The following is a 14,165-nucleotide window of genomic DNA, read 5'->3' on the forward strand; positions in this document are numbered from 1 at the left end:
CCATTCTAGTTTATATACTTTGTTATTTTTAAGCAGTTTTATTTATATTTTTAGTTAAAGTTTAAGTTTTTTTGTAGTTAAAAACATGTCTATTTAGTTATTTTTTTGTTATTTAAGTACATCAAACTAAACTAAATTAAAATTAGACATTTTTCCTTGGAAAACAACTAAAATATTTTTTTCATATTTTATTTTGTTTCAATTAAAACGTATTTTATTTTAAGTAACAAAAATGTGTGTTTTTTTAAAATGGTTTTAGTTAACTATAATAACCCTGGTGAGCAGCAGGTAATGTGTACAAGAACAATTTCATAATAATATTTCACCCCAAAAATCAGAAGAAAATTATATAAAAAATATTTTACTATTTTAGACTATAAATACACTGTCACAGTCTTCGTCTGCACTACACTCCCCAGAATCCTCCTTGTTTCCACACCTGAACTCACTCCCTCACTTATCAGCCTGTTCATCGATATCATTCGTTTCACTTGTCTTCACCTTGTTATGTTTGATTTGTGCTTGTATTTAGTTCCCTCAGTTCATTCAGTCTTTGTCGGTTGTTAGTCGTATTTAGATGTGTTTTGTGTGAGTGTTCCTGCCTGCACGTACCTGTGAGTGTTCAATAAGTAAACTGTTTGTATTGGAGCCTTTTGACTCTGAGTCCTTCTTCAACCCGCACAACACCGTGACATACACTTTGCACTGTAATTTCGAAAATATGTGGTAATAAACCCATAAGACTTTTTTTTTTTTTATTTGAATGAAATTAATTTACAATATTTTAGTTTGATAATGTTTTTTTATTTAATATTTTGTATTTTTAGGGGATTGTATGGTACTAAATTATATTTACGCTGTATTTATAATCCATTTATTCACTTTTTGAGCGTAGACCTGAATTTTATTTCCGACTTAAACTGGTAAATCTTGAATGCTTTAGACCAGTGGTTCCCAACCTTTTTTTTGTCTGAGACCCCCTTTTTCCCAAGAAAATATTTTAGGGCCCCCCTTCACATTTAATGATATTATCGCTCTTGTAAGCTTGCAGCAAGGATGACAAAATATGTCGTTTTCAAACAAACGGTATGTTTACTATAACCAGATATGTTTATGCACAAATAATAGCCTATAATATTGAAAATACAATAAAAAAAAACATCAGCAGGCCCTTTGTAATTTAAAAACGTAAGCCTAAGAAAAGCCTATATATCGGCCCTATTTTTGAAATGCAAAAAAACAACAAAAATATTCACACTGGTGTGTTGGTAAAAAAAAGAAAGAATATAGGCTATTACTAAATGACTGCTGTCTGGGGCCTCAATACTTGCAAGTTATTTGTGAGGCTTTATCAATGAAGGCTTTATTTTTTACGCTTTTGGCGCTATAGCGAGTGATAATAGCCTTGCATTTATTAACAGAATAATGCGTCTTTCGGAAGAACATTGTAGCCGGAACTACTTCTCTCTGTGTACGTCTAAGACGAGTCACGCAGGCACTGGGCTACTCCGCGGCGGCAGCGATCCGAACCAGTGTAAAATAGTCCCAATGTAAACACTTATTATAGGTGTGCCATAGTGCTTCAGGATAAGACAAAAGCACGGATTGGAAAATGGATTCATGATGAACTCGCTCATTATATACATTTTGTAAATTTTGAACAGAAAAAAGTTAAGGACTTTTATTTAATCAAAACTGCTCAAAACTTTTCAAAATATGACACGACCCCCCACAGAGCTCGCCGAGGCCCCCTTGTGGGCCGCGACCGCCCTGTTGGGAACCGATGCTTTAGAGCACAGACTGAAGTTCAGTCTCTTTTCAAAGACGACACTTGGCAGATTATTGCTAAAGTGAAATAAGTTTTAAAAAGTGAACTTAAAAAAATTGCCGAATTTTACGTTTATTGTTATGAAAAATGTACAAAAATACTATTTTCAATTTTTATATGAAATGTATATTTTCAACAAAAACAAGTACTCTAAAACTGTAAATCTAAACAAGTTGTGTTCAAAATTTGAGGTTGATATCTCAAAAAATGAGCTTTCATTAAGATTTTGTTTGGCCGCAGTACCAAACGCTTCCACTAGATAAAATTCGAAGTGTAGACATTTTTTCAGGACCGTTTAACCTGTTCAAATCATGTCCATATTTTTTTTTTTTTTTTGGTTCACACAGCAAGAGCCAAAATCTTTACCACGTTTCGTACCATTCCGATAAAAAATAAATAAAAAAAAGTTACATTTTTCGGCGAAAATGACCGAAGAGCACCAGAATCCAAACCTTCTGACGAGACACGATCACTTAGTTTATATGATGAATGTTTTGAAGAAGCATAATGAAAATGTACGTGTGAGAGTTTAAAGGCCATAACAGATCAGCAGAAAATTTCATATTATTTTAAGTATTATTATACATTTATATATATATATATATATATATATATATATATATATATATATATATTCATAATCAGTTGTATTAAGTATCTGTATTATTGTTTATTTGTAATCATTGTATTTAATGAATCATAGTGTTCTTGAATATATGTGTGTGAGAGACACATTGGGACATAGTGATGGGATTCATTCCATGTTAAATGTTCCTCGTAATGCAGTTTTTTGGTTAGTAACACATAAAACCGAACCTCTTTGTCCAGAAGAACAGAGAAGCTGGAATGAAGACCTTTGTTTGGTCCATTGTCACTCTCTCCTAAGTCTTCATGTTATGATAAAATAATTAAGAGATCTCTTGGTAAAATACCTGGCGTCTGGTCCTGTGAATTAAACAACAGCAGGGGGAAGGCATAATATCTACATCTCCGCCGATGTACTCACAGGGTGTTTCAGTGTGCAGAGCTCGTAGAGGACACAGCCCAGAGACCAGATGTCCCTGCAGGACACACGAGAACTTCAGACTGACCAATCACACACAGAACAGCAGATGAAGAGCTGAACACACAGATGCTGTACCCACGTCTTGTTGTTGTACGGTCTGTTCTCGCAGATCTCTGGAGACAGATAGTACGGCGTCCCGACGCAGGTTCTGGCGAGATCCATGGTGCTGCCCAACACACACATCAGGGGTGTAACCAGGGTTAGAAATCAACACCCGAAAACTCGCCAAACGCGGGTAAAAATCAACTGTGGCGGCTGGGTAACGCTTATCGCTCTTCAAAATATCTTCTTTTGTGTTCAGCAGAAGAAGAAAACTCATACAGGTTTGCAACAACTTGAGGGTGAGTAAATGATGACAGAATTTTCATTTTTGGGTGGAGTATCCCTTTAAGTCACAATAAGATGTTTAAAAATTAGCCTAGTCACTTTATTATTATATGTTACATAATTGACAGACAGTGCTCTACACTCTAAACAATGCTGGGTTGTTTTAACCCAAATTTGGGTAAAATATGGACAAACCCAAATGTAATTTCAAATTTTAACCCAACTTCAACTTTCACTTTCAACTGTAAATTTTTTAATTGCATTTTTAACCCAACATTTGGGTTTGTCCATATTTTACCCAGCTTGAAACAACCCAGCATTTTTTAGAGTGTGTGTATGTCAACAGGCATCTATTGCCAAAGCTTTTTTGCCTGAAATGATTCACAAATATCATATATTGTGTATTTAAGTTTTTTGTGTTTTCCCAAAAACTACAAAATACGACTTATTCCAACAGTTCGGGAGACAATATTTAAATAAACCTTGAATTATTGAATCTGTCTTGCTCTCATATAGCATTACAGGTCATAACATTAAAATGTTCAGTTTTACTTCAGAAGTCACTGGCCCAATTTACCCCAACGTATTCCCCCAAAGGCACAACTTACCCCGCACCAGGGGTAAGTTGTGCCACGAGACTACTTTTTTTTCCTGAAAAGCTATTGTGGTGAGCACCACCGGCCTCGCGACGTTCTCTCACGTCCCTCGGCCGTCCTGCTCACCACAGCTATATTTCGGAAACAACTTATTTCAGATTCAAAGTTATTGTTCTCAGGGATGCACCACATCCTGAAATATATGTACATCCTTAAAGGGATAGTACACTTTGAAATTAATTTTTGCTATGTTTTAGCTTACCTCAAGGCCATCCAAGATGTAGGTGTCTTTGTTTCCGCAGTAGTTTCAATTTTGATATTTTTAGGTCAAACCGTTCTTGTCTGTCAGTCATATAATGCAGGTCATGGGCATAAAATACAAGTATTTATTTTTTCATTTTAGAAAAATAATTTTTTGAGGTATCTGCAAATATTGTATCGCAGGCCGACAGAATCAATATCATATCATATCGTGATGAACATCAGCGCCGGAGGAAAATACACACACACCATCAAAGGAATAAACACAGACTCACTTGTTCAAACTTTTTGCGATGCCAAAATCTCCCAGTTTGACTTTCTGTCCTCCTTGAGTGAGGAAGATGTTCTAGAGGAGCACAGACACATGAGACACCGGATTCACTGACGACATCAGAAGGTCACGTGTGTCTGACAGTACCTGAGCTTTAATGTCTCTGTGCAGAACCTTCCTGTCGTGAACGTGCTTCAGTCCCAGACAGATCTGAACAAACCAGTCCACAATCTGAAACACACACCAACACACTCAGAGCCAGATTTACAGAACAGGACAAATTGAGCGAAATCCCATAAAAGCTCCGATGGGAGTGAAAAGTTCTGCTCAAAGTAAAGATCAGACGCAGCCGGATCATTTCCATAATGACCAACACAATCCACAAGAGCAGCGCATCAGCGTCTGGGTTAAGACGGGCTTTAAAACCTAGTAAATCACCAGCATGATTCACTCCATCCTCTCCTCACATCAACACTGCGTCTGAAAGACAAACTCCTGCAATGATACCAGCCGCAGTAATAACCGCTACAGCGCGAACTCTTCCCTGTGTGTCTTTAGCAGATCCTGACAGCAGTTTTAACCCCAGAAGAGGGTTAGTGCTGGAGCAAGCTGTTAGTAGGCTCAATCTGGCCCTAATGCTCAAATGAAAATGAATGAAAGTCTTAAGAATGTGATAAAGTCACAGCACATGTAGGCTATTTCATGTATATAATTACTATTATTATTTCAAATTAAGGCTGTTCTTCAAACTCTGCGTTTATTTAAAGTCAGCATGAAATGTTGTCTTTAGTCTAGTCTTCCCTATTGTGACGTACTGTATATTCGAGTGAAATGATTTTATGGAATATTGCAGTATTTATTATAAATGATTTATCTATTTAAAGGCACAATATGTAGGATTTTTTCACCACAAGAGGGCGCAGTTTCCAACAATAACACAGGCGTAGGTTGATGACGCAGGGATGAGCTGAATGATGGGACTTGCTGTCAAGCTGATGGATCTAATAATGTTTATGGATGAGTGCAAACATTCATGTTTTTTAACATTACAGTGGTATGAAGCAGGTCGCGATTGCTAAAGAGACAGATATCACACGCGAGTCCCGCGGATATAAAGGAATAAGGGCATTTAATTCTACCGAACTACCCGCGAGTGCTGGATTGCTCACACAGGTCAGTTTATTAGACGAATTAAACTAGTGAGGTAACGCAGCGCTGCTTCACTCGGTCTAACGTTACACTATCACACTAAACGGCATTTAAATGTGTGTTGAAAGTTATAATGTTAAACTACGTGTTAGTTCGTTTGCTATACGAAACTAGCAGTAAGCTAGATCAACATTAGAATAATATACTGACCATATTCATCATGTTTAGCTGTTATATAACATTGATTTGTTTTATGTACATTTGCTCTCCTGTCTAATAAAGCTGTCAAGTCGTGACTCGTGAAGCTCTGTCGAGTCCAAGTTAGCCACGGACGCTAGCTCTCGGCATCTCACAAACGCCACGCTGATGTTGATCCTCATTTTAGTTCTCCTTGTTTGTCCCAAAGTCTGCTTGCCGTGGTCTATGTGTGAAAGAAACAAGAACTGCGTGCCGCTAAACGTTACGCATACGCAGTTGTCCACGTCTGTCGCCATGGTTACGTCATGGCTACGGCAGTATGAACGGAAACCCAGGAAAGCGCGGATATTGCGTCATTGACAGGCGACATTTTTTTCCGGGACGGCCACGTATTTAAAATTGGAATTTCTCTGAAATAAAAAATCTTTGGAGACTTCTGGGATATTGTGAGTACACAACTGCAGGAAATATATCACACTGTGCAAGTGATTTTTGGATATTTTATTACAAAATTCTTACATATTGTACCTTTAAATTCATGTGCCTCATAATCTTGAATCAGAATAACTTCCTCTTGCAGCTTCTCTTCTCTGATGATGTGGGCGGGGCAACCTGTCACTCACATGAGACCAGTCAATAGCAAACCACAACCATCCAATCAATTCCCCACAGACACAATCAAGCCCCGCCCACATTTGTTCTTGTTCCAGAAGCTGTTTCACTCTGATATACGACACAACAGGGAAGAAAAGATGAGCTCAAGTTCCACTTTAAATTATCTTTGTCTGAACTCTCTCATGGTCACATGACACGAGACGAGAACGAATTTTTCAAACTGAGTTCTTTTTCGCTGCTTAAACAGTCAAAAACACACTAAATAATGTCAAAATGCCGGTGAGTATTCTTGGTGAGTAAACACAGTCAGTTATGTTTTAAGTAAACAGCTGAGAAAGAAAACGCATGTGTAACAGTATAATGGATCCGCGCGTCAGGTCTTAAAGTGACAGGAGCCTAATAAACCTGCTGCCAAATTATGAGATAATACTAAAAATATCTATATGGAAGTTTTTCCTCATGGTATCGATGTCAAAATTGTGGCCAGGGAAAATGCTGAGTGACTCGTAACGTTGTAAAGCCACTAGCCACAGTATCTGGTGAGCAAGTGTAAATGTGAAGGCCTGACCTGCTGCTCGGTGAAGGGTTTTCCTCTTTGCATCTTGATTCTGTTCATCAGATCACCGGCGTCACAGTATTCCATCAGGATGTAGAGGTTATCTCTGTCTGGAGAGCGCACACAAACACACAACACATTAGTGTGTGTTCAAATCCAGCAGGATGGTTTGCTGACACTCAATTTAAGTTCTAAAAACATTTTTTCTGAATGTTTTCCTAACATATGTTTTTTCTTGGTTATATAAACGTTAAAGGGATAGTTCACACAAAAATGAAAATTAGCTCATGATCGTAGCCCATGTCGTACACACGTTCACGAGAGACTGGCGTTCCAGCGTATGACGTTTGTATCCTTCAATGTCAACTTTTATGATGGACAGATGCACTTTTATAATGGATAGATGCTCTTTTATGATGATAGATGCACTTTTATGATAGATAGATGCAATTTTATAATGGATAGATGCACTTTTATGATGGATAGATGCACTTTTATGATGGATAGATGCACTTTTATAATGGATAGATGCACTTTTATGATGGATAGATGCACTTTTATCATGGATAGATGCACTTTTATGATGGATAGATGCACTTTTATGATGGATAGATGCACTTTTATAATGGATAGATGCACTTTTATAATGGATAGATGCACTTTTATAATGGATAGATGCACTTTTATGATGGATAGATGCATTTTATGATGGATAGATGCACTTTTATAATGGATAGATGCACTTTTATAATGGATAGATGCACTTTTATAATGGATAGATGCACTTTTATGATGGATAGATGCATTTTATGATGGATAGATGCACTTTTATAATGGATAGATGCACTTTTATAATGGATAGATGCACTTTTATGATGGATAGATGCACTTTTATAATGGATAGATGCACTTTTATAATGGATAGATGCACTTTTATGATGGATAGATGCACTTTTATGATGGATAGATGCACTTTTATAATGGATAGATGCACTTTTATGATGGATAGATGCACTTTTATGATGGATAGATGCACTTTTATGATGGATAGATGCACTTTTATGATGGATAGATGCACTTTTATGATAGATAGATGCAATTTTATAATGATAGATGCACTTTTATGATGTATAGATGCACTTTTATGGTGGATAGATGCACTTTTATGATGGATAGATGCACTTTTATGATGGATAGATGCAATTTTATAATGGATAGATGCACTTTTATGATAGATAGATGCAATTTTATGATGGATAGATGCACTTTTATAATGGATAGATGGACTTTTATGATAGATAGATGCACTTTTATGATGGATAGATGCACTTTTATAATGGATAGATGCACTTTTATGATGGATAGATGCACTTTTATGATGGATAGATGCACTTCTATGATGGATAGATGCACTTTTATGATGGATAGATGCACTTTTATGATGGATAGATGCACTTTTATGATGGATAGATGCACTTTTATGATGGATAGATGCAATTTTATGATGGATAGATGCACTTTTATAATGGATAGATGGACTTTTATAATGGATAGATGCACTTTTATGAAGGATAGATGCACTTTTATGATGGACAGATGCACTTTTATGATGGACAGATGCACTTTTATAATGGATAGATGCACTTTTATGATGGATAGATGCACTTTTATGATGGATAGATGCACTTTTATAATGGGTAGATGCACTTTTATAATGGATAGATGGACTTTTATAATGGATAGATGCACTTTTATGATGGATAGATGCACTTTTATGATAGATAGATGCAATTTTATAATGGATAGATGCACTTTTATGATAGATAGATGCACTTTTATGATGGATAGATGCACTTTTATAATGGATAGATGGACTTTTATAATGGATAGATGCACTTTTATGATGGATAGATGCACTTTTATGATAGATAGATGCACTTTTATGATGGATAGATGCACTTTTATCATGGATAGATGCACTTTTATGATGGATAGATGCACTTTTATGATGGATAGATGCACCTTTATCATGGATAGATGCACTTTAATGGACTTCAAAACAGAAACAGGCATTCACTGCCATTATAAAGCTTGGAAGAGCCAGGATATTTTTAATATAACTCCGATTGTATTGGTCAGAAAGAAGAAAGTCATATACACCTAGGATGACTTGAGAGTGAGTAAATCATGGGCATTTTTGGGTGAACTATCCCTTTAAGGGAACATTCCATTTTTAGAACTTTGCAAACATTGTGGAAATGTTACTTTTGAATGTTCTCTGAACATTCCGAAACAAGTAGGCCTAGTTACATTTAAAAAAATGTTAGAAACATTCAAACGTTTTACAGAAAAAAACTTTATGAATTATGAATTAATTATGTTTTTGACAATTTTCAGATAACTTTGAACAAACATTCTTTTAATGTTACTGGAAGAACGTTTGTTCAGAACATTGGCAGAATGTTCCTGGTTTAATTAAGGCTACTATATTAAAACTAATCTATATCACACACAATATAAAGAATAAAGCAGCACACTGACCGTAAAATGATTTATAAAACGCCACAATGTTTGGATGTCTCATTTTGGACAGCAGGGTCACTTCCTTTCTGGAGGCGTCCTTATCCCGAGCAGACAACTGAGACAGAGACACACACACACTGAGAACTGAGACAGAGACACACACACACACACACAACTGAGACAGAGACAGAGACACACACATAGACAACTGAGACAGACGCACACACACGCACACACACACACACACACACACACAACTGAGACAGAGACACACACACAGACAACTGAGACAGAGACACACACACAGACAACTGAGACAGACACACACACAGACAACTGAGACAGACACACACACACAGACAACTGAGACAGAGACACACACACAGACAACTGAGACAGAGACACACACACACAGACAACTGAGACAGAGACACACACACACAGACAACTGAGACAGAGACACACACACACAGACAACTGAGACAGAGACACACACACAGACAACTGAGACAGACACACACACACAGACAACTGAGACAGAGACACACACACACAGACAACTGAGACAGAGACACACACACAGACAACTGAGACAGACACACACACACAGACAACTGAGACAGACACACACACACAGACAACTAAGACAGAGACACACACACAGACAACTGAGACAGACACACACACACAGACAACTGAGACAGACACACACACACAGACAACTGAGACAGAGACACACACACAGACAACTGAGACAGAGACACACACACACAGACAACTGAGACAGAGACACACACACACAGACAACTGAGACAGAGACACACACACAGACAACTGAGACAGAGACACACACACACAGACAACTGAGACAGAGACACACACACACAGACAACTGAGACAGAGACACACACACAGACAACTGAGACAGAGACACACACACACAGACAACTGAGACAGAGACACACACACACAGACAACTGAGACAGAGACACACACACAGACAACTGAGACAGACACACACACACACAGACAACTGAGACAGAGACACACACAGACAACTGAGACAGACACACACACACACACACACACACACACACACACACACACAGACAACTGAGACAGAGACACACACAGACAACTGAGACAGAGACACACACACACAGACAACTGAGTTTCTCCTGTTCTCTATTCCCAGATCCCATAAATCCAGCGCTCATCCCACATGAACGGATCAGAGACTGCACCCGCACATCATGATTTTAAAACAGTCATTCTAGTATTAAAAGATACATTATAACAGCTAAAATTGTCTCACAAAAACTACTCCAGAAGCCTAAAAAGCATTTTTTAAGTATATGTTTATATTTAAATCTAGTTCCTACAGTATTTTTCTATACATTGGCTCACTGGGTACTCTAACCACTGATCTATATAATGATTATATATCATTCTATATAGATCAGTGACTCTAACCTACAATATGCCCTTTAAGAGTTCTGTTTGTTTCTGCTGTCATTGCCAAACTGGTGAGTATTTGAATAATTTAATTCAGAATTGATGTTTTAATTGTATAGCCTGTTAACTGTCAACAGCCACCCAACCACCCAACCAACCCACCTTTATTTTTTCTCCTTAATCTCATCTCAGCACTTTTGATGAATGTCTACGCTATTTTTAATTTTGTAAGTTCATCTGAATATCAACATTCAGTCAGCTGAAACAGTTTTGAGGGTAGGCTAATTGATCTAATTTTGTGTCTCTGGAAAATAGTTTTATGACATTGTATTAAGTTAAATGTCAAAGTTTTTTTGTGTGTCTATTTGTTAATGAGGGATTTGAGAACATATTAATGTTTATAGTTTTGTGGAGTAAAAGTAAAAAAATTTAATTTGAGGTAAAAAGCTCAAATGAAACCCTTTGGGGTAAGATGAGCCATCCAGAATTGTTACTACTAGTGTTATTATTTTTAATTGTGATAATTACTGTAATTAATTGGCTTATTATTATTCAGCATTTCGAATTAGATTAAATTTTGAAGAAAGCGAAGACGTCTGAAGTGTACATGTGTAACCCCCCCCCCCCCCCCTTTAATATTTGACATATTTCTCTATAACAACTAAATTAGCAAATGTTTCTATTTATTTCCTTTAATAACTCATTTTGTCTGATGCATCATCATCCTGCACGTATGCTAAACTTATATCTAAATATGTTGCTGTATAAAAGTAAATCCAGACTGTTTCCCATTGTTCCCAACTTACAAAGACAAACGTCAAACTTTTTCTCCAAAATCTGAAAAAAATTCCATATGAATGTTGAAGAATTGGTCATGATCGGATTCAATCCAAGTTTATTTGTATAAATATAGCCTAGTTTCAAAGCAGCTTTACAGAAAATCTCCAGCACACAGTCACAAATTCTGAAATGACATTTTATTTTTAATGTCAAGCAGTCAGAAGTGGCTCGGATCTAACTTTACCTGTCTCAGGTGAATCTCTTTGATGACGTATAGCAGCTCATCGCCTCCGTGTCGGTGTTTGACCAGAAGCGCGCTCCCGAACGCGCCTTGACCGACCTGTCGAATAACCTCATAATGATCCATAAACCCCGAGGATTATGATGATGATGATGATGATGATCTTCAGCCGGTTCAGCAGCAACCGCGTGGTGAATATGAGCGCCGCGTCACCATAGCAACGCGTCCACAACAGCGTCACTCCACAGAGTTACTGACAGGAATCCGTGTGGAAATATTCTCACCAAAACACAAACGAAGAGCATCAAAAGTGTGCCCGGCTCTTGTGTGAACAGGAACAGTTCCTACAAATGGATTTCGTGAAAATAAAACAATTTGTAAGGACAGGCTTGATCGCGCCCGACAGGGCAGAGAGTGAAGCATTCTGGGATTTCTAGCGCCATCGATTCATTCACATTTTCTCACTGACTTGTGAAGTATAAACACTGACTGGTCTATTTAAATGAATAGATCTATATATTTATCGATATAAATCATTTATATAGATCAGTGGATATAAAAGAGTCAGAATTGTGAGAAAAAAGTAGTTTCCCAGCAAACACAGAACATTCCCCTAACGTTCTCTTATGGTTTTTGGGGAACCTCTGTAGCTTTTCTTTTTAAAGTGAACCTGCCCAGAACTTTCCCTGCTGTTTTTTATTATTATTTTATTTTATAACCGAAAGAGAACCTTCCCAGAACTTTTCTTACAGGTTATTTTTAGGTTTTATTTTATAACCTAAAGATAACATCCTCAGAACGCATAATGTAAGTGAAATACACAAAATAAAGCAATAATCTTGAAGCTGCTTTGAAACCAGGCTATTTAAAGCGTTATAGAATGTAGAACGGTGAAATGTTATGAAAAAAATAAAAAAAGACAAAACCCGAGCCTCATATTTGAAACTTTTCTTTATCGATCTACTGTTTGTCTGTTGTACTCGAAGTCACCATGAAATTAAAACTGACCAATTTTATTTATTTTGGAACATTGCAGTTTTTTATATAAATGGAAATCGTTCATAAAAAAAATATTTTATGGTGACTTTATTTTATGTGTGAAGGAGTTCAATCACGGTCACACAAGATGGCGCTGCACACTAACATTAGTGTCCTGATGAGACCATGGACTGTATCCAAATCATCATCACCCCTCGTTCACCATTCCCTACATTACTCCACTAATACTAGATGAATGGTTGGATGAAAATGAGGACAATGAGCACCACCTACTTCATTCAGTGCAAGGAAGATCCAGCCTTTGCGATGTTTTCAGCCCGAAGAATTCAGATGACGTCAACTTGGGTCGCCATTCAAAACGATCATCATCCTCATATTGTAATCATTACGAGCAAAAGTTTCAAATGCTGATTAAACATGTTCCCTGCCTATGCTTAACTGAATACATGTTAACAGCGCTATAAAAAACAGAATCGATTTAACAACGCTCATTTATTGTTTTTGAGGTGCATTATGGGATTGATCATGTGCACTTGATTATGTCCCCTTTGGTTTTGGACGCCACTACAAACGGCTGTGTCCTCAAATAGCGCCCTATAAGGGTATAGGAGTTTATTTCGGACACAATCCAAGTTTCTAATCACATCTGGTCAATTTCTGACCGTCTGAGATGTTCTTACCTTTACCTGTATATTATATATCTCCCAACTGGTGATCATAACTCTCCTTAATCTGCTTTATGTTGCTTTTACAAGTTTATCAGCTGGGCTGTGAATTATATTCTCCAGTTAAGCAAAATAAAAAGACAGAGGTTGTTGTTGTTCAAGCAAGTTTTCAAATCCCATGTCTTGAATGTGCATTCGGCCTGTTTACACTGATCCCAGATCACAAGTCGGTAATCAGCCGATTAAAACATGGAAAAGCACGAAACTCAAGTGTGTTTTAACATGAAGTGAGGTCTACAATACCTGGAGTTCTCCATCCGTTCACTCATATGAACACAGGGCTTCTGCGGGTTGTGTGACGGTAAATTTAAAGTCGCCCGTAGTCAATCATTTTATGTCTTAAAACTCATATTTGATCACCAAAATTACATATTTATATGTTTTTTCCTTGAAAAAAAGTATTCATGCCTTAAAATATCTTGAATGTAACTCGACACCCTTGCTTCATTTAGTATTCGCGGTTCTATGAATATGCAAATGAGCCCCGCCTCCACTCACTCACTCAGCTCAGAGATCCACTCGCTGACGATCACACGTTGCTCTGATTGGTTACAAGGTCGTTTGTGACGTCAGAA

The 14,165-nt window shown here is 37.2% G+C and overlaps 1 protein-coding gene across 1 annotated transcript in view; it reads right to left on the minus strand.

Moving 5' to 3' along the window:
* The window catches only part of LOC130105383 (serine/threonine-protein kinase Nek5), a 31,753-nt gene extending 19,651 nt beyond the window's left edge, over window positions 1-12,102 (minus strand). Inside the window, exons 1-7 of the mRNA XM_056271369.1 lie at window positions 11,870-12,102; window positions 9,409-9,505; window positions 6,880-6,977; window positions 4,497-4,580; window positions 4,354-4,424; window positions 2,974-3,060; window positions 2,835-2,889 (exon numbers count right to left, since the gene is read on the minus strand). Of these exons, the coding sequence (XP_056127344.1) occupies window positions 2,835-2,889; window positions 2,974-3,060; window positions 4,354-4,424; window positions 4,497-4,580; window positions 6,880-6,977; window positions 9,409-9,505; window positions 11,870-11,992 (615 nt within the window). The 5' untranslated portion in view covers window positions 11,993-12,102. The remainder of the gene's footprint in view (window positions 1-2,834; window positions 2,890-2,973; window positions 3,061-4,353; window positions 4,425-4,496; window positions 4,581-6,879; window positions 6,978-9,408; window positions 9,506-11,869) is intronic.
* Window positions 12,103-14,165: the final 2,063 nt, after the last annotated feature.

This window comes from Rhinichthys klamathensis, unplaced genomic scaffold, assembly GCF_029890125.1.
Source record: "Rhinichthys klamathensis goyatoka isolate OS25496 unplaced genomic scaffold, OSU_Roscu_1.1 h1tg000318l_1, whole genome shotgun sequence".
NCBI lineage: Eukaryota > Metazoa > Chordata > Actinopteri > Cypriniformes > Leuciscidae > Rhinichthys > Rhinichthys klamathensis.